The sequence below is a fragment of the Corvus hawaiiensis genome, chromosome 2 (genome assembly GCF_020740725.1).
Source record: "Corvus hawaiiensis isolate bCorHaw1 chromosome 2, bCorHaw1.pri.cur, whole genome shotgun sequence".
NCBI lineage: Eukaryota > Metazoa > Chordata > Aves > Passeriformes > Corvidae > Corvus > Corvus hawaiiensis.
Window position 1 is genome coordinate 24,246,135 of NC_063214.1, and position 21,143 is coordinate 24,267,277.

A 21,143-nucleotide genomic window follows, 5' to 3' on the forward strand; every position below is an offset into this window, starting at 1 on the left:
ACAATTCAGGGTTAATTTGTAAATCGATAATTTGATTCCTTAAGCTATGCTTTCTATTTGCTATTTTATGATAAAATTACAGCTAACTTTCTGTTTAAACAATTAAGTTTCAGCTCTCAGCAAATACATGCAGGTGTTTATTTTCTCAGCTTTGAAATTGATCTTGGGAATTCAAACAGAATGAACCTGTTTCATTGTGCAAATCTTACTTTCAGGCAAAAATAATTATTTGATTTTTTTTATCTGTTGGAATGACTGACAAAAATTTTGCTGTGACGTCAGTTAAATCTACACAGATGTTGCTTCATCAGTAGGGGAATGTAAGAATCCCTTAATCAAGGTGTGTTTTTTGGAAATGTAGCAATTTCATTTCCAGGCAGTGCTGATGCTCCTTACTTTGGAGTTAATGGTCATGAGTGGCTGCTTCCTTTGTCTTTTGTTAATTAGACAGTTACTGATAAATCATTATGAGTTTAAGACAGGGATTATACTTATAAATGGTTTGAACTGTCATCTAGGTTTTGTATTCCAATCTTAGCTTTAAAGACTGAATGTCCTTATTTGTAATAGCTTGGTAATTGTCCAGAGGACTGTGTGTGATTATTGCTGTGTCCTCATTTGTGCTTTTCATTTATAAGATATTATAATAGATAGCCAGGTGGTTAATGATCAACGCACTTCTGTGTATTTTTGAAGGTAGATCTAAATTTTTTTTCTACAAGCTTTTTCAGTCTAACTGAAGAAAATATTAGTGCCTCTGGAGGACACATGTTAATCCTTTAATTTTTGGAGAATTTGGTGTCTGTTAGTATGCTGGCAAGTCGGTACTTCAGACACAGTTATTCAGTGCCATGCTTGTAATGTGTTCCTGCAGAGATCTTAGGTATGGCTCAGCAGGATATGCAGTATCCCAAAGAGCAGAAGTGCAGAGAATGTACTGATTTTTAATTTTGACTGAGCCCTGCAGTTAAAAATGTGCAACCTGAATGTAATTATGTAACTTGTTTGTATAATTAGCACGCTCTAAAATTTTTATAATCTTGTCTTGCCTGAGTGTTGGCTGCTGTCTTCATCAGTAACTTTTGCTGAAGTTGGGGTGAGTCAAAGTTTGCTTTGCAGAATAAGACTATGTACTCCTTCTGACCCAGGTCTTAGAGCTCACTTGTGCAGCCATGGAGATAGAGTGACCCAAAACAAGAAAGAAGGACCTTTTATGAAGCCTAGTAACTTCAGGTTACATAAGTTGGGGTTGTGAAGGTCCACATAGAACTTCTCTTTTTGAATTTGCCATTGCCCAATTGTAATACATATGTTAATATCCATTTCAATCACACATATTATATAATTTAATATTTTTTCTTCCCATTGTTTACTGAGAAAAAGTGTATATGGGTGGTGGACTTTGCTTTTCAGTAGAAACTGTTCTAAAAGCAGTTATTATCTACAGTTATAAACATTTAGTTTCCTGTCAGTCAAAAGGACTTAAAATGATAGAAGTCCCCTTGTTATGTGAGATCATGGGCCAAAGTTCTTTGCTGAATCCGTTGCTAAGTTATACTGGAGAAATATTTTTTTTCTCTAGGGAATATAGGCAGAATAAAGATAAGGGTTTAGTGGGTAGGGACTTTCTGCTTACTTGCAAACTTCCTTGTTGATAAGGAGGTTGCCGTTTTAAATTTTTTTTTAAATAATATCACCCCCAAAAGCATTAAATTTATGGGCATTTTACTTTTTAGAATAAGAACAATTGTTACAATTTAGATTTGGAGTGTACAGCTTTTGCGAAAAAGAGAACTTTAAAAGTGCATTCCAGATCTTCTGGACTGATTTACATTGTATGTGAAGCTGCTCCACCACCAGCAGTATTTTCTGGGAAATTAAAATTGACTGCTTGGCACATGTGTAAAGGACAGAATCGGTTACATTTCTGTCCTTTTCCTAGGCACAAACACTGTAATTGTCACTGAAATACCTTAACCTGCTTTGTCCATTCCGTATGGCACTCCTATTTATCCCAGACCCAGAGGCCTACATGTTTGGAGACTTGGTCTAGTAATGCTGCTTAATGCTGCTGCCAAGCTTTCTCTGTCTATGAAGTGAAAAACATGAAGGTATGCCATAGTTTGGTAATCTTGTTTCTTCCTCAGTGTACCTGTGTGATGTATACTGTTTGTCAAACTGATGGCTAGGAGCTTAGACAAAATTTGAGTATTGTATGTAAATCTGGTCTCCTAAATTATTGTTTAGAAATTTAAATGTTGCTGTTTATTGTTTTAGAGCGTACCTAAATGATGGCAGTTTTTCTGTTGTATTGGAAAAAACCCCTTGTTTGGGGAGAATTACTTTGTGATACAAGCTTCTGAACTCAGTTCACTTACAAGCAAAGTTTGCAGGAAGGTTTAAAAAGAGTTTTAGCCAAACAGTTTTATACAATACATAATATTTTGTGTTTGTGTGTGATGTACTGATAATTACCTGAAATGAGAGGGCTAGAAGGAATTGGGAAATAGCAGGGAAGATAATGAATCAAGTCTTATCTGAAATTAGCAGGCAGTATTATGGCTTAATTCAAATTCTACCATACATGCAGAAAAATACAAACCACACATAACAAACAAAAAATATTCAGCAAGCAATGATGAAAATAATCAATTATTTACTGTTTTTTTGTAACGTTAAAATATTTTACCAAGGCAAGTTGCAGTCAAAAGTAATGTGAGTTATTTTGAAAATGGCAATACATAAAGATGCATTTATACAAGTGCAAGACTAAATATTTTACATAACTGTATTTCAATGAGAAGATATACAGTAAGTGCACACTTGATAACACTAAGCAGGCAAAACTTAACGTTAGTTCCATATGCTGTTGTATAGTTCATGCACAGATCTTTCCCAAAGTAAAGAGGCTGTTCCAAATAATTCTTGCTGGGATGAAAAACAGGATGGGTTGCTGGTAAGGGTGTCAGCATGGATGGGGGTCAGTTATAGACATTACTTACTGTAATTTGTGATTGCCGTGGAAGAGGAGTGGCTGTTGGTGTGATAGTAATACTGCTGGTGATTTTATTGGTGGGCTTAGTGGGTAGGCCATTGGCTAGTGCTGGAGTTCTGTTGTCTTGCACTGCATTACAAGGGCTGATGGGCTTGGAATTGGTGAGAGCTTGGACGTAAGGACTTCCTAAATGAATGTGGATTTTGTTATCCTCAGTAGTTATTACACTCGATCCTGTACTGTTAGATCTCTGAAACTGCCATGATGACTGCCTGTCTGGGGATACTCTAAAAACAGCATGCTTGGCTCCCATTTCCAAAGGCTCCGAGGAGAGAGTTTGTTCCTGAGAGCTCGAGCCAGGTAAAGCCAAAGGGGACATTGTTCTTTCAGGAGTTAAAGAACCACACGATTCAGGAGTTTGAGATCTTGCAAAAGTAGTCATAGTAATAGGAGAAATTACATGCTCTGGGGTCATGTAACCTTCTCCTGCTTTTGATTTTACAGGTGTTAAGGAGGCATTTTGAATAATGGTTATTCTTTGCTTTGGAGTGCCACAGTTGGGTATAACTGCTGTGCTTGTGTAGGAGTGAGAGCTTTCAGTGGTAGGACTGGTTATTTCAAGGGTTGCTGTGTTCTGTCCATGGTCTGGAGTCACTTTTATGTGAAGGGGCTGGCCAGGTGTATGGCTTAGCACTAGATCTCCAGTCTGTGCACACTTTCCATTTTGCTTTGTGTGTATCTTTCCATTTTGAGGATGGCTCTCTTTGGACTTCATCCAAGGAATCCATAATTTTTTGTTTGCGGCATTTGCGGTGGATGCGTTGCTTTTGAAAGACACTGTTTGTTCCTCCTCATTGTCACTGTCTTCATAGAGCTGCCCATTGGTGACTGTTCGCTCTAAAGGCATGAGGGTTTTGTAATCGGGTGGCTCATTGTCTGCGGGATCTGTTTGGATTTCTTTAGAAAAAACTGGCACATCTGAAATTTTCTTTCCATTGAGACCGGGCCTGACGTTCTTGCTGAAGGATCTGTACCTCTCCAGTTCTTTCGTGAGGCTTTCCATTTCTCTTGCTAACTCCCTGTTTTTGTTTTCTTGCTGGAGGAGTTTCTTCTGTAAAACTGTGTGATCACCTCGCAGGTGACAGATTAGGTCTTCTGTTGCCACATATTCATGAACTTTCTCTTTCAGTGCATCTACTTCTCTGGAAAGATGACTCGATTTAGCTTCCTCTTCTTTGAGTTTCTTAAAAAGGCGCTGCTCCTGATTGGACTCTGCCTTTTCTGTTAATTTATACCTTGCCAATTCCATTTTCACAGCCTCCAGCTCCTCTGATAGGAGCTTGGCTCTGTCCCGTTCACTGACATATTTTCGTTCTAGAGACTCAAATTCATCTTCAGTTCTCATAAGATCATCTTCTATGGACTTCATTTCTTTGAGCTTCTGCTTAAGCCTCTCAACTTCTTGGGAAAGCTCTTTGATTATGTTGTTTTCCTGCTGCAAGGAGGTGCTAGATTTAGTACTCTCCTTACGTTTATTTTTAAGAAATTCTTTTTCAACATCTTCCAGAGACTGAAGTCTTTTACTTAGAATATTCACTTTGGAAACAAGATCACTTCCTTTCTCCTCTTCTGCTTTGAGTTTGTTTTTCAGTTCATCTCTTTCTTTTGTAACACTGGACATTTTTTCCTCTGCATCAGATTTCGATTTCAGTGCCTTTTTACTCTCCTCCCTCAGCTTTTCTGTAACCGACATCACTTTATTTTGCTCCACCTGGAGCTGAGAAGTCACAGCTTGCAGCTTTTCTTCTGTTTGCTTTATTTTTTCACCCATAGTTTTTCTTTCATCCACAAGCATAACTGTTAGACTCTTCAGCTTTGTTAAATCTTCTTTAAGTGTAAACTCAGTTTTTTCTAACTTGCTTTCAATTGCTTCAAGCTCACCAACTCTAGCTTTTAAACCATCCAGCTCATGGGACAACTGCTTTGTTAACATTTTTTCTCTTTCTAGGTTGCATTTCAGGGAGTAACATTCCTGTTTACTCTTGTTGAAAGCATCTTCCAGTTTCTCCAGCTCCATAATTCTTTTATTAAGTTTATCAACTTCCCCTTTAAGGTTCTTGCTCTGTGATGCTTCTTTTTCTAACTTTCTATTAAGTTCTCTGCACTGATCTTCCATTTTTATGAGCTCTTCATCTTTTCCTTCCATCTCCAGCAGTCGTTTCCGTAGTTCTTCTACTTCAGTCATAAGAGTGGCGTTCCCACACTCTCCCTTATTTATCTTGTCCCTTAGGTCTTGCAGTTCTTCTTCGGCTTTTTGTAAAGATTTGTTGGTCTCTTCCAGCTCATCGATTTGTCGGCTGAGAGCAGTTAATTTTAGCCGGAGCTGGCGATTCTGACTGTCTTCATTGGTTAGTTTGGCCATCATTGCTTCTTGGTCTTGGGAAATCTTACTGCTCTGGGTGTGAAGTTCAGCTTCCAGCCTGCTGGATCTCTGTTTCTCTTCTTGAATTTTTGCTTCAGCAAAAGTCAGCTTTTCGTGTGCTTGTTCTGTAGAAGTGGTTAATTCTTGAATTTTTTTACTTTGCTGATTCAACTGCTCAGTGAGTCTTTGCTGTTCATCCACCACCATTAAAGCAAAGGATTTCAGTTTAGTTAATTCTTCTTTCAGTTTAGCTATTTTCTTGTTGTTTTCCTTTTCTTTTTTTGCCTGATAGACTGTTTCTTGTTCAAGAAGCTTTTTCAATCTGTGGGAGGAAATAATATTGTATTTTGTAGCCATTTTAGTGGGCATTTAAAAACACACTTGAAATATGACATTTCTGCCAGATGTCCATGAACATCCACTTGTAACTACAAGCAGACCTCTCCTTACAGCATCATTTGAAAGTGCCCACTGGCCTTACTTTCTATTCAGAAGTTCTTTGTAATGAACAATTCAGTATGATCATTTAGACTTAGCAACTTCAGTTATTGTGCATCTTTGATTACATTTTCAATTTTTGATAGGGATCAGTACAACAAAACTATTTTGGTATTCTGCACTGGAGCTGCATGTCTTTCAGCTCTTTGCTGAGGCTAGGTATGTGCATGCAAGCTTTGTTTGGCTTTTTGTGTGTGTTGGGCTTTTTTTCTTTTAATAAATGTGATAATTATAATGCTTGAGAATTTAGGTCAGTGCAGCCCCCAAGGGCAGATGTAATTTACAGCATCATAATTCTCCTAACTTTTTTATTTATAAACCATCCTGATATTTTACGATCAAACCTTAAGGACATTTGAGTATGTGAAGGACATTTAGCCACAATGGACAGTTAGTCAGGCTGCCTAATGTGAATTCCTAAGCAGCACATCAGAGCAAAATTAGGTAAGTCTGTCCTTAGTGAAAGTGCAGGCCTTGTGACTTGGTATCAAACACACACACACACAAAAATGCAGTCAACAGATAAACACATATTCAGGTTGTGCCTTTTGAACTTAACAAAGCCTAAATGTCTTAACATGTGTTAGGCCTGGATTAGCAGATGTGCCTAAGTGCAACGCTGCTTTTACATGATTCTTGAAGGTTTTCATGATGATTTTCCAAAATTAGTTTTACAAGTTGATGTTAATATTCAGTCTTTATTGGGATGCAACATACTTAATTTGCAAGAGACTTGGGATAAGGCTGTGTGTTTGTTTATGTAAGATCCTAACAAACCTCCAAATAACTTCTTAGGTTCTTTTGAGACTTTTCTTTGTCCAAGGAGATGCTTGTAGAGTTGGTCTAAAGTATGATTAGGCTTGGCCAGCACATATGCCTCCTTTCAATTACATTTTTCCTACAGCCAAGATAAGTATATCCTGGTATTAAACAAAAATCTGAAAAGCCTAGGTTGAAGTACTAAAATATTAGAATTTGTATGTTGTTCATATGTATGGTACAGACTCAGTTGTGTAGATCATGTGAAGGAAATGACTTGGTTATCAAGGCTGTACATGTAGAAAATGGCTGTTTAAGCACCCATTAAACTTTATTTTTTTCCCCCTCTGAAATATGATAACTGTCTGGAAGTTGCTGCTGAAACTTAGGATTCCTGTTCCACATTTGTCTATGGTCACTACTGTGATGCCCTTGTCCAAGTGATGAGTCTTTACAGCTTCCCACTGACAAGTTCCTGTTGCAGCCTTCCATTTAGTTCAGGAAGAGTTTAGATAACAGCCTCCTTTGCACAGCTTTTAATTAGCTGTTGACTGACTGAAGGCATATTCCTGGGCAGTAGGCTGCCTCAGCAGCATCCCCTTTGGAAGCATTGTAGTTTCCAGCACAGCGAGAGAAAGTCCTTGCCATTCTCAACTGTCCACCAGACTCGTCTGATTTAATGGTGATGTTGTATAGAAATCCATGACAATAAAATTTTCTTATAACATCTTCATAGTTCCTACTGTTTCTATTTTACTGCCTAAGTTGCACTATGTTGAATGTAATGAAATGCTTTGTATGAAAAATTAACAGAATGGGAAGTAGCCATAAACATCAAAGACTTGAAGCAGTCACAAATTGTTTACAACAGTCAATTAACATGATGGGGAAAACAGATATGAAAATGTAGAAAATGGAGGGGGAGAGGTTTGTGAAATGAGTTTGAAGGAATGCTGCTGGTTGACAGAACAAATAAATCGGGGGAGGACTCTACCATCTCAAAGGCAGCTTTTTACTGTGTTCATGGTATATAAACTTTTGTCCACTTTTCAGTGCTACTTTCAGTTCTAATTCTTTTTAGTGTAAAAATCTTTTTTCCCTCCCCACCCTTGTCTCTAAATGCTTTAGTAGTGAAGTTCAATTGATGATTTACCGTTGCCATAGCTATAAAACCATAACAGAAGCACAACTAACAATTTCATTTGGAATGAACTCAGGTTTTGTGTGTTCATGAAGTTAAGACATATTAATATAGTTACTTAGACTTACTAGCATTTGATTTATTTTAGCTTTCTTCACCGTAATTTATTTTTGTAAGGCAAATTTAGCTGTGGTCATTAATACCTTAGGTAATCAGTGTCTTACCCAACACTTCCATGTTAGCTAGTTGATATCTCTCTGGCCAAGTGAAACTGTAATGATCCAGCAACTCACGCCCCTTAAAAGTTGCTTTGGAAAGAAGCTCTTAGGCCAAATAGTAACAAACAATTGCAATTTTCACAGAGATGCTGTATAAATATTTTGTGATGCAAGTAAGATAATTGTGCATAAATAATAAATAAAATAAGTTGGCAATCAAGTCAAGTCTGATCAAGTCTGTGTTGCATGGGCTATTTGAACAAAAGTCCCTATTTTACTGGTACTTGGATTGTTGTATAAGGATTTTCAAGAGAGTCTGTTTCTTTGGTCGTGCCAAAAGACTTTGTGTAATTAGAAATGATTCCCTCATTCAAAAGATAAAACACAGTTTTAAGATTCAGACAGACTCACAAGCAAATATTTGTAATGACTGAAAACTATTTTGTTTTTTAAAAATATTTCTATAAAATCACTTGACTGAAGTTAAGAGCATAGCACAGCAAGTGGGAGTTAAAGGATTTTAATGTGTTTCCAGAAAGAAAAAAGGGATGTATTAAGCATGGTATATTTTTTGATACTGTGTCATTATGTTTTTTCACACGCTTTTGATAACTGTATGTTTAGTCGTATATTCCTATATAGAAAATACCCTTAACAGTGCTGAATAGATGGTGATTTCTTGGATAGAGTAAAAATTGATATTGTAAGAAGTCAGCTGGGAGTCTGTTAATATTTGCAGATTTTCCTTGGCTGCTGAGTTCCTGTTTCATGGTTCAGTAGGTCACAGTGACTATGTCTGCACATATGCACTTAGGAATGGAAGAGAACCCTAAAATGTTTGGGGGTTTTGGTGTTATTTATTTGTTTGCTAATTAATTTAAATTAATTAGCTTAATTTTGGTCAGCTTTTTTTTTGGAACCTGACTTCTGCAGGTCAGTTCTTGGTTATGTATTTTATTCGAATTAAGAAGTCAGCTGGCTTAATTGAAGAAGTGCTTTAACTGATAATAGCACTTAGTGACTTTAGTGACAGGGTAAACATACTTTGTGTTAACTTCATCCAAAATATTGTCTGCCTGAAGAACAGTACCCGGAGTATTTGACAGAGCAATTTCACTGAAAATATGCAAACGTCAAAAAAGTTAGCTTAAATAAATAATAATTTTAAAAAAAGAACAGACGCTCCCCTATCCAATAAAATATTTTTATTCTTTTCATTGCCAGCTGAATTTCATGATCATGTAATTTTGTATTAGGCAAAGGTAGGTGTATCATTTAGACAAAGCTTTCACACAACTTTAAGCAGCTGACTTCACAGGACTACAACAACCCTTTCTGAATTGCAGCCAGCAAAAACAGACATTGGAAATTGTTTTTATGAACATGACTGATAGGTAGTTAAACAGAGTCAGGGCAGTGTCTTATTACTTTTTCTTGGGAGCTTCTGTTATAAATTACTGCTTTATTGTGGCTTAAAATTGTACTTATTTGCAATACCAGTTAATTGCTCCTTTATTTCCTGGAAGAAACTGTATTTCTCAGCTTTCCTCTGTTCATGGTAGCTGTTTCCCTCAGTATGCAGGCTACAGTTTCTTGGTATTAACGCCGTGCATTCAATTGTGTTGTCTTGTTTTCCTCATTTTTTCCAAGTGCATATAGCTTCAGCTACACTACATTTTATTTGGCAACATAACTGTATTCTCTACCAGATGTGGGGACTCCCATAACAGTTCACTGTCCTGGTGTCATGTCATAACATTTTGTCTTTAAGAGGGACTTTCCATTTTCCTGGGGTGACGTCTCTTACATGGATATTGTCTAATTTATGTTTTTACAGGATTCTAAGGGGGCAACTTTTTCTTTGAGTTCTACAGAAACCAACGAAAGTATGGGAGACTGAGACTGCAACACTCTTGTACTTTAATTTTTTTTATTTTGTTCTGGAATGAATCATTATTCTTTGAATAATAAGAATAAAAATGATGTTTGTTTGTTTGTTTGTTTAAGCAATGGTGTAGTGGTAATTTTAGAAAAGGCTGTCTTCTAAGGATGCAAGTGAAATAGATGATGGCTTGTAAAGCTCAGCTTTTGTCTTTCCTCTCACTGAAGTGCTGTGGAGTTTTTAATGTATATATTGTCAATATCTGTATCAGACCATTCTGCAGAAATGACTGTGGTTTTTAATTTCCATGATTTTTTCTTTTTAATCATGAAGATACATATTTTTAACAAGGTCATGCTCTTCACCCTTCCACAGATGAAAGACGTGGCTTACAAGAGGTTCTACAGATTATTACACAAGGGAGACTTGCTTCCAAAGCTTTTGGACATATGCTTGAATTTCCCTGGTACAAAGCAAATACAAGCTTTAAGCTGAAAGCTTTTAAATGTGGATGAAGTCATGCCTCTTCCTTTGAGGCACTCTTCCCAGTTAGCAATAAGACATGGTCTGGCCTTTAATAAGAGAGGAAACATGCTTCATCATTTCTGGTAAATCTTACAAGTTGTTGTAATTTTTTGACACCAATGCAGTTAAATATTTATTTTTGTAAGAAAGCCAGTCTGTGCCTTCCACAGTTCATTGAAACAAAATTTGGGTTTGTTAAAGTATTTCTGGTCTTGGGGTGGCTATGCATTTTTAAAATTTTTTCCTTTGCCTACAGTTCTATTTATTGATGTGCAGTTTTTATGAAGACATATAAAAAAAGCTTTTTTTATGGCTCTCTATTTTCTTTATTAATGCTTCTTTTTCCCCTGTCATAAAGAAAGTCAAAAGCCTTTGAAATTACAGCAGCAACAGCATACCATAGCTGTTGTGTAATCTGCTGGCTTTATCTGAATCAGTCAGCACTTCTCAACAGAATGTGAATACTTATTTTAAAATTTGTTTTCCATTACATTAATTTACATCTGTAAATTTCAAAGAATTAGTTTATGCTAGGATGCAAACCTCCACAAAGGGTGTCTTGACTGCAAGAGACTGTGTAAGGCAAATTTCCCAATAAGGAAATTTATTTTATAAAATGAGAACTTTTAATGAGAGGGGTGTGAGTTCTTATTACTCCATAGACTGTCACAAAGTAATTACAGTTTTATCTGATGCTTAAAATGCTGACTTGCTTTACAGGTCTTAATAAAAGTCATAGAAGATGAATGATATTGCCAGTTCTGGGTTAACGGGCAAAATTTCACATGGATAACCAGATGTATTTAGCTGTGATGCTGAGTAAACATATGCAGATAGTATATGCTTTTAAAAATCAATTCTTCTGGAACACTAAGGTTTGTGACCATGATTTCACAACTACTAAGCTGATGGAAATTCTTACTGGTGATATAGGGATATTTGCACTCATAAATGTTATGAAATCCTGGGTAAATTTGGTGACAGTAAATGGTGTGAGAAACTTCTAGCAAATTTATATTGGGCAATTTAAGATTTAAGACTGGATTAACTTCCAGTTTGAGTAATTTTGCTTCAGCACTAAAATTCAGTTTTATTATGAAATGTCAGTTTAAGAAAAAAATTTTCTATCTTGAATTACATTCTTTCTGTATCTAGATGTTCTTGGAAGTCACCTATCAAAACATCAGTCTTGTGTAAAAAGCATTAATGCTTTCTGTGGCAGTAAAGATTTGAATATCAATGTGGTAATTACTAATTCTGATGTTCATTTCTAATCTTATAATGGCAGCCATCTGCAGAGCCTGAGATTATGATAGGGAGGTGGGAGTGGGATTTTCAGGTGGGAGTGAAGAAGATGCTGTCCTATTAAATTGTTGGCAGGTTCTTGATTTCGTTTGTTTTTTGACTTGACTGCTTATCCTTTTAAATTTTAAATTAACACGAACCTGAGAAGATCACAATATTAATGAGCTTTTCTTGAAGTTAGCCTTAAAAACTCTTGAGTCCCAGCGTTCAGCTTATTAGAAAACATGGCACAATGAATTGTGAGCTGGACTCTGATGTATCACCGCTTTTGAGACGCCCTCTGCTTTCTTCTTCCCTCTTTCTAGATTTAATAGCTATTTCAGGTATTCTTTGAAGGTATCTATTACTGTTGGCATTTCAATGCCATATGATTGTGAATGCAGCATGACTTAATTCTCTTCTGTTCTGAATCTAAATACCTCAATAAGGTAACCAGCTCATGGGAATAGCACTTGGATTTTGTTAGTTAGTAACTCAGGATTTTTTTTTTTTTATGTTACCATAGTGCATATTCACCACCTTCCCCTTCCTCCCCTATCTCTCTCAGTGTCTCCCACCACACTGTGTGTAAAATCAGAAATAAAGCCAGTAATTTCAGATGGAACACCAGAATTTGGAACTCTTCAAATTTACGTCAGCCAGCAAATTATAGTTTTGCAGATGGAAAGCTTTCTGAAGGAAATGGAAAGATGAGCCACAAGAGATGTGGTATAGGGGTCAAAGCAACAAGATTGAGGCAGAACTTTTCAGTTACTAATCCAGGTCCTGCTTCTGTCTTATCTTCATCTTTAGCAAGTGAAATTTGTGCCTGATCCTCAGATTTATTAAAATGGAAAAGCAGTGTTAACTTACTCTAATAGATTTTGAGAATTATTAATCCAAATAGGTTTTAAGTGCAGTAATTACACAAAATAAACCAACACAGCTACTGCTTTTTATAATTTGTGATTTTTAAACAACAGCATCATTGAAATTATTGCATTTGATATTTGATGTTACATGCTAAGGAGTTCAATTGATGGGAGAAATCATGTGTCTTTATGAACCTGAATTTTGTTTTAGGTGTATACTTTAAGCATTATTCCTGATGGAACACTATTGCTTGACCACAGTTACTGAGCTGTTTTTAAAATCACCAGTGTTGTAAAACACTCACTACTGCAGAGATGAACAGGACATGGCTTAATCCACCCTGTGGGCAGGTGGATGGGTTTGCAGTTTCTGTTCGGAGTGTCAGTACTAGGAATCCATACCATTGCAGCCTCCTCCTAGGATTTACCAAGTGAAGAACTCTTACAGGAGTTAGCTTAGCTCCTGAAAACTGTCTTTTGGAGCCCTGCCTGTCTTCACCCCACTCCCCATGGAAAGATTAGGCACAAACAAGGGAGTGCAGCTTGCCCAAATTGTGGATAGTTCTGGTCAGGCTGCTACTAGCAGTGATGATCCCAGCCATGTGTGTTTGGTTTGTGTAAGGCAAATACTTCTTTGCTATCACTGCCATGCTGTGTTTACTATTGATGGAAGAGTAATATTTGGAGGTTTTTGTCTTGGCTATTTACTCTGCATCCTTCAGTTGATTGAGGAGTTTGCAGAAGTTCTGATTTTCTGAAGGAGTCAGTTGCTTCAGCTCAGTGTAAGTTTGTAACCCTTATGCCATATTTTTACACTTCAATTTAATGATACTGTCTTATATTAAGAGAACAGTCTGAGTTTTCTTTAAGCAATTTCTATAGATAAATCTTGTGATTTTTTAAAAAATTTATTCTGTATGTAACATCATAGTGTGTAGGTTTAAGGTGGACCTCTTTAATAGAATGTTTTTAGGGGGGGTGCAGATGGGAAAATAGGTGCTGTTCTAGTATCTGATTCACCTGAGGCAGTGCTGGTGCTGCTATTTTGACCAGAATTGGGCATAATTGTGCAAGGATCCAACTTACAGAAACTTTTTTTTAACTTCAATTAGTTAATATTTTTGGTATGACAGAAAATGGCACTCAGCCAACAATAACACATCATGTTACACAGAGGAGACTGGTTAGTCGTAAATGTCATTTTCCCATAACATTTACAGGAACTGGATGTTCTCTAAAACAATTTTAACACACATTTTATATAAAAATAAATGTTTGGGGCTGCATTTTCATCAACGGGCAGAGTAGGCACAGTGCCTATCTCTTATGCTAACCATGGCCTTATATTATCAGTCATCAGCAGTGGTAAAATTTAGAACTTTCCATACTGCCATGCACACTCAGTCTTTTGAACTGAAGGCATCCTACTCATGCTGCCAGCCCTGGATAAGCTGCTCAGTGGCCACTTGCTTCTAGACAAGTGGAACTTTTCTGCAAACTTTATTATGCACTCTTCATGATCAGTGTACAAGACAATAATTTATGTGCTGAAATTGTGATTTAAACCACGTAGATTAAACACGGTAAATAAAGATACTTTTGTGCTGAATGGGACTGTCAGGGAAGACTGAGAGTTTGCCATTATTTGGAGGAATGGGCCTGGTTATAAACAATTAGACAAACATTCCTCAGAAATGATACAGGTGGTGTCACTGCTTTGCAGGAGGATTCAAATTCCATGACTTTTTGAGGGTTCTGTTCTGTTAATATCCATAAAATCTTTATTATATACATACAACCTAAGACAAAAGTAAGCCCTTTTTCTGGTGTGCTTATTTCCTTAAGTAGCTCTGTGTATGTTTTTAATAAACTCTGAGTGTTTGAAACTGGGCTTGGGTGGCACCCCGTTCCTTCTTTTTTGTCAGAAAACATAAATCTTAATTGTTACTACAAATTTAGCTTGAAGTATTTAAATTCTCCTTGATGCTAGGTTGCATGAAGCCGTTGCAGTTGAGGCTTTTATCAGGTTTGCTAAAAAGTTGCAACTTTTTCTGGTAGCCAAGACTGCAAGTAATAATGTTAACAGCAACAGTGTTAATATTAAATTTTTTTTCATTTTGAAGTTTCATTTTGAAGCTAAACATGCACCTTTTCCCCATAGACCTGATAATGTGAGGGTGTCCATTTTCTCTAAGACTTGGCCAGCACTTCATTTTGGAGATACAGGTGAGAGAGATGGTAGCAATGCATTGTGGTAGGGTTAACTGGCTAAACTTGGCTTTGAAGCTACAAGTGATAAAGACTCCTGCTAGTTTCCTGGTTTGCACTCCGTGACCTTTGGAAATTGCATGGGAACTATTTCTGATGCATTACAAATTGCTTCTGGGTACAGTTCTAGGTATTGAACTTCTATAGCTCTGGTGACTTAGTGACCTGGGAGATAATTGATTTTCTTGCTATCTGTTCTAAACCTGCTAAATGTTTGGAAGTTGTATTTTCTCTTCTTCCTGTAGGCCTCTGGCCACACAGACCTGGGAGCACTTGGTGAATTATCTAAAGGTGCAAAGTCAATGCATGTTTTGTCTAAAACATGTTAATCCTGAGCAAAGGTGCTCTTGTTCAGCATTTGAGTTTACGTGGTTTCTCCAAACTGATCCTCTTCAAAGAGGACTAACACATTGTTTTAGACTACAGGACAGGAAGCTCCATTGGAGACCTAAAGATGATACGCTTGAGAATTTTTTTAATGGTTATAGTTCTAACCAAGGTTTACTTCACAAATTTAATTCACATAGTTCAATAGCAAATGATAGTTTAAGTAGCTTCTTCACCTGTGATGAATTGTTTAACTGAAGAACATCTTGTTCTCTCAGGTCTGTTGATTATGAAGTGTTAAAGTAAGATTTTTCCATTTTTGTGCAGCCTTGGTTGTTCACTGTGTTGAAGATCAAATACCCTGCTTGAGAGTAAAAGAAATTTGATCCTTTTGTTGTATGTCCACTCAGAGTGCCAATAACAGTGTTTAGGGTGGTTGTGGTGTTTTGGTTTTTTTAGCTACTTGCGTGTGTGTTCAGCAGCTGGAGTAACTTGCTTGCTTTGTAAAATAAATGCTTTGCTATTTCCTAGGGAAAAAACCCTACATTTGGATTGGGATGAAAAAAGTGGATTTAACTAGTTCTAGCATTTCTGTGATCAATGATTTCTTAAACTCTTCTAAAATTGGTCTGAGCAGTCTTCCTAAAGCCAAGAGAGATACTTACTTTTTCCATCTTTAGTTGTTTTCCAGTGTTCTTTGCCTTTCAGAAACTGTCTTACGAAAAGGCTCTTTTAGGAAAGAGGAGGGTCACATGTATATATGCTTCCCTTGTCCCTTCATATGAAGACTTTGTGTTCCTTGTTCTTTAAGGAACTGTGAATTCAGTTGAACATTCTGTGCCTTGTTAGTGAACCCCAAGTTGATTTACAACTCAGTATCGTTATGTGATGTTTCGCTACATGCCCTACTTGATCTCTTTTCTTGCTTCTTGGCTGATGGTCTGTGGTATTCAGGTTATAGTTTCTTGTTTCAGATGTCACTGAAAATGAAGGAGCTGTAGCATGCTTTCATGTACAGTATGTTTCTGATATAATACATTTTAGCTTTTATCATTAATTTATAATGTGGCTTCAAATGCTGAAAATAAAAGAGTTATCTCTAGACAGAACTTGCAAGTTGTTTAGTTAACTGCTTTAATCTACATATAGGAGTGTGTCATTTATAAGTTAAAAAAGGTTACCAGTGTCAATTTCTGATTCTTCACACCCGGTTAATCCTGATTGAAATAGGGAAACTTTGCTATCTACTGAGATGACAGTAATCCTATAGAGCTCAAAGTGGTGGGGGGGAACAAAGCAGGGACAAGCAGACCCTTTCCAAAGTGGCTGCTCCTTTGTATACCAGGTTACATTTTCCTCCCTTCTCCTTTATATGGGTTAGCAAAGTATGTAAGCTTGACTATTCCTGTCAGCTGTTGTCTGCTGCTTTCCCAAAAGGGAACCAATGTGTACATCTCCCAGCACAAGCCCAAGTGTTCTGCACCGGTTGGTGTCGTCCCTGCACCGCCCTCGTAGGCAGCTATTTGTCATCTGGAATTGGCCTGTAGTGAAGCTGTACTTGCTGACTTTGCAGCAGAGGCTTTTATCGCCCTGCTCTGCTTACTCATATGCATACAAATGGACATGCCCACTTATATATTAGGTAAGTCTTCAGAAACACAGATTGTAGAGGTTTTAGGGCTGCCAAGGTTCATGGTGGCCTTTTCATGTAAGGCAATTCAGTATTTAGCTTGGGAACAATTATGGGCTGCTAGTTAAAAGACTCTTCTCTTTACATGAAAGAGTATATAGTAGTATTTTGCAAGTTAAGAAAAATGTTTCAGCTTTAAGCATTAACACTTGAGCATTGCTTTTTTTTTTAACACCTCCCTACATCCAAGTTAGTGTGTTCAATACTGGATTTCAAATATTTAGATTAGGATTGGCTGCCCCAAACGTGGAGTTGTTACACCCTCAGGTTCAAGTAACCAATATAAATCACTTTCCTTTTTCTTGGTATGGATCTGTAACAGAATGGCTCTACTGAGATGTAGAATGTGCTTGACCAGGGAGTAGCATTTTGAAGTAGAAAACAAAAACAACTGTGGCATTTATTAGGCTTCTTCTCAGAAACCTGTTTGTGGCTAAGTAGAATAGAATCATGTTTGGGAATGTGATGGGTGACATTAGTTTCAGGTAGGCCAAACTTACATGTGATAAAATTTCCTAATTTTCTTCATAATTAGACTTAATGACTGAAAGCTGTAGAAATTGTACAAAAAAAAAATATTAAATCCATTGAAAGTTGACAGAATTCAGTCAGCTTAAACTTAACTCTTGGATAGTTTTGGCCATGTGCTAGAATTCAATGTGTAATTAAAATGTTTTATGAGTGTATTACTTTCCATTTTTAAGCAGCCAGTTTTATGTGGTTTTTTTATGGTAGTTGCATCATGCTGCTTCATTTCTAAAAATTTTTCCTCATTCTCTTACTCTGTCATCACGATAGTTGCTATGCAAACACTAGATAAGCTTTGTGTCTCTAATAAAAAAAAAAGACAAAGTTTTAAATCAGCTGTCTGCAACTGCAATGAATTTGAAAGAAAATGCTTTGCGTATTAGGTTTAAGACAGCTTTTAAGAACTCTATGCATCACTTAAGTGCAATTGTTGTGTTCCTTCCCAGGCCTGTGGAAATCTATAAAGGATAATGAAGTCTGAGGTATTGTTTCACATCCCTGACATGTATGCAAATGAGTGTATTTCTTGTCAAGAGTGGGTTTTTTCCCATCCACGTTTTCAGTCACGTTCACTAGAGCTTTGTGTACCCTACCTGACATACGTCTATAAAGGTTTGGGAAGTTTGGGCATGAGCAGTTAAGTGGCTGTGGGCTCTGGTTGCTCAGCTTCTTTGAGCATGCAGCGTGAAGCAGAATGGCTCAAGTTCTGCTGCTCTGCTTCAGCAGCCAGTCTCCGGTGGTCACCTGCCCAGCCTGAGGCTGAAGCCAAGCAGCTGTGTTACGTCATTGTCACCTGCACCATAAGCTGCAGCAGCAGGGGTGACTTTTGCAACAGGCAGAAAGTACATGCATTTATCAGCTTGAATGTGCAAGGTTATGGTTTTGAGTTGTGTGGAAATGTTACCTAGCAAGGTTGGGTTGAACTTTCACCTCCAATATTTCCATACTGCTGTTAAAGGAGGGTTATACAATGATGTTGCTGCGTGTTCAGCCAACATTCACTGTTTGCATGAGCATTCACCTCTTCACAGTCACATCAGCTCTGGTGAGGAACAGTTGCTTTGGGAGGTGTTTTTTGTACTGTTTTTAACTGGCAGCCACACACTGCCTCAGAAAATCTTCAAATACTGCTAGAAATTGTGAACACTCTGGAGAAGTGAGCTTTAACTGCCTGAGAATGCTCCATTGGTGCATCGGTGTGAGTGCAGCTACAGAACTTCAGGAACCACATGGTGCACTGGACATGCAATCAAAGTGATTTTTGTCTTGCTGCCAGAAAACACAGCAAACCTCAAAATCAGCATAATGTACTGAGAGGTGTTAAGAGTCAAACTGTCCATTACTTCACTTACATCACAAGACTGGGCACTATATTTAGGATTTTTCAGCAGCGATTTTTACCTTCTTGGAGCCGAGTAATACAGTTTAGTGAATGGTTGAACTAATCAAGGTTTCAACTACACCAGAAAGCTCAACCTAAACCCTAAAAGTGCCATGGCAGAATCCATTCAGTATGAAAGAAAAACCCTAAGCAATTAAAAATTATTGATAAGACATAATTTCTAAGTTCAAATCAGCTTGGTGACAAGATAAAGTGTTGAGGGAAACTGTTAATGAGACAGAATTACAGTTTTGTACAATGGTTTTCAAAGATATGTTTTCCTACATTGTAAACTCCTTAGGATTCTCTGACTTAAATATTTTAATTGCTTTTTTTAATGAACTGTATTCAGGTAGTACCACACCCAGGATTTGAGAACAGCTGCTTGTAGGAAAGGTCCAGAGGAGCTGGAGTTGTTTACTTGCCCATGCTAAACTACGTGTGGTAAAGAATTTTTCCTGAAGAAGTCTTTTAAGATCTGCCACAGAGGGGAAACTCACTGGGAGTAAAACCAGGCTTTTTTTTTTTAATCCTATGACAAGGGTAAATTTGGTAATTCATAGTAGTATTAGGTAAATACTATGAAAATGATGTTGCTCAGCACAAATCAAGAAATAATTTGATTTTACTAATAGTGATGAGGAACAGAAACTAAGTTTAAGTTAGATCCCTTGTCTTCTGGGTAAAATCTCTAAAAAGTGCTGTCAGCAGGTTTGTCAGTGGAGGAAGGGGAAGTGACGGGAAAGGAACAAAGGGTCAATGCAGTTTGATAGGAAGTTGACTTTCATTTCTGGAGGGTATATTTGTTCTTAAAATGTTTTCACATTAGATGTTGTGAAAAATTACTATAAAAAGAAATTTAGATGAAGAAATACAATTGTTTAAAACTGAGTTACGTGATATTTTCTTTCACTGTCTCCTTTAAATGATGCTAGTGTTTTAATCACTTAAAATTAAGAATACCTATCAGTTAATACCCAATACGTGTTAAGAAATCTGATATAACAAAGGAGTATAATACAGAGGTGGTGGGGGGGAAAAACAGCAGTGAGAGAGGCGTAATCATTACACCTCCGTCTAATTATTTTGGAGTTTTACCAGTATAAATGAGAGCAAAATTGGTCCTGTAAGTATTAAGTGAAGAGTGTGGGGTTTTTTTTCCTTTTAATCTAAGGAAGACAGACTATGAGAAATATAGTTCTGACTTTTCATAGATGCTATGATTTGTATTAGGCTAGCAGTATTCACAGTACAGATGGTACTTTAGATACTGCTAAAGCAGTAATCAGTGATAGAAGTTACCCTTCTTTGTTGGATTTGGAGCAGCTGAAATTGTCTCTTACCTATGGGGAGACTTTCTTCTTTTTCTGCTTACTGCTTTTACTGAATATATTGCATATGTAGCATTCCTGTTAATATTCTTTGTCATATTGTAGTCTTTCGACTTCTTCAGTTTATCCTTTCTACTTAGACACCTTTTGAGGGCTGTTACTTAACTTTGGTTCCTAAAGCATCTGTTCATAACGCAGCTAAGATTTTTACTTCATAACTTGACACTGGATATTTAGAAGACTAAGTAATCATTTTAAAACTGCCAGGACTCTGCAGATATGACAGAATAGCGAGAAGAAGGGGCTCAGGATACTGATATGGGGTATTGTTTTTCTACTATGAAATTACATTTGTTCTGGTTGCTAGGATTCTTTTCAGTCTATATATACCACACAGTGCCCTCTTCCCTGATTCTCTCATCAACAGAGGTATAAATTTTGCTTGTTACAGAAGAGATTATGTTGGAAACATGGATGTGACTTTTATCTAATTGCCAAGGTTCATAATATGCAAGTACTTGAGTTACCTTTGAAATGAAATGTCTCTTTATATTAACATTTTTAGAAGCATGTCGAAAATAACTGCTTCATATTTTCTCCATGTTTAAAGCCAAAAGAAGTTATGAAAAAGTTCACACATTATATTTTGGCTCAGCCTCTAAATCCCTGTATGCATGATACTTAACAATGCATATGTTTTTATCAGCTTTGATTTTTCCTAAATATATACCTGAACAAGGATTTTGCAGGATTTAAAACATCAAATAAAGGGAAGAGGAACCCTTACTTCTCTCCTAAAATTTCATGCTGATTTAATTTTGTATTAAGGAAAAGGAAAACATACCACAAAAACGTGTTTTACCTGTAAGAAGAGTTCGAGTTTAAAGGTCTTAAGGTCTAACTTTTCTAACATTTTAAATTACACAGAGGACTCTGAAGAGCAGTGCTCAGTAGTTCCAATTTGCAAGTAGGACAGTACAATTGACTTAATTGCAGTTCCTATAAACAAGGATTTGACAGGG

The 21,143-nt window shown here is 36.9% G+C and overlaps 2 protein-coding genes across 4 annotated transcripts in view; one reads left to right on the plus strand and one right to left on the minus strand.

Annotated features, from left to right (window-relative positions):
* CMSS1 (cms1 ribosomal small subunit homolog) overlaps positions 1 to 21,143 on the plus strand; it is a 227,427-nt gene that overhangs the window by 15,889 nt on the left and 190,395 nt on the right. The gene's annotated exons all lie outside the window — the stretch shown is intronic.
* The window catches only part of FILIP1L (filamin A interacting protein 1 like), a 188,429-nt gene that overhangs the window by 12,706 nt on the left and 154,580 nt on the right, over positions 1 to 21,143 (minus strand). For all 3 annotated transcript variants that reach the window (XM_048293869.1, XM_048293870.1, XM_048293872.1), the window contains one exon: positions 3,003 to 5,739. In XM_048293869.1, coding sequence (XP_048149826.1) covers positions 3,003 to 5,739 — 2,737 coding nt within the window. The remainder of the gene's footprint in view (positions 1 to 3,002; positions 5,740 to 21,143) is intronic.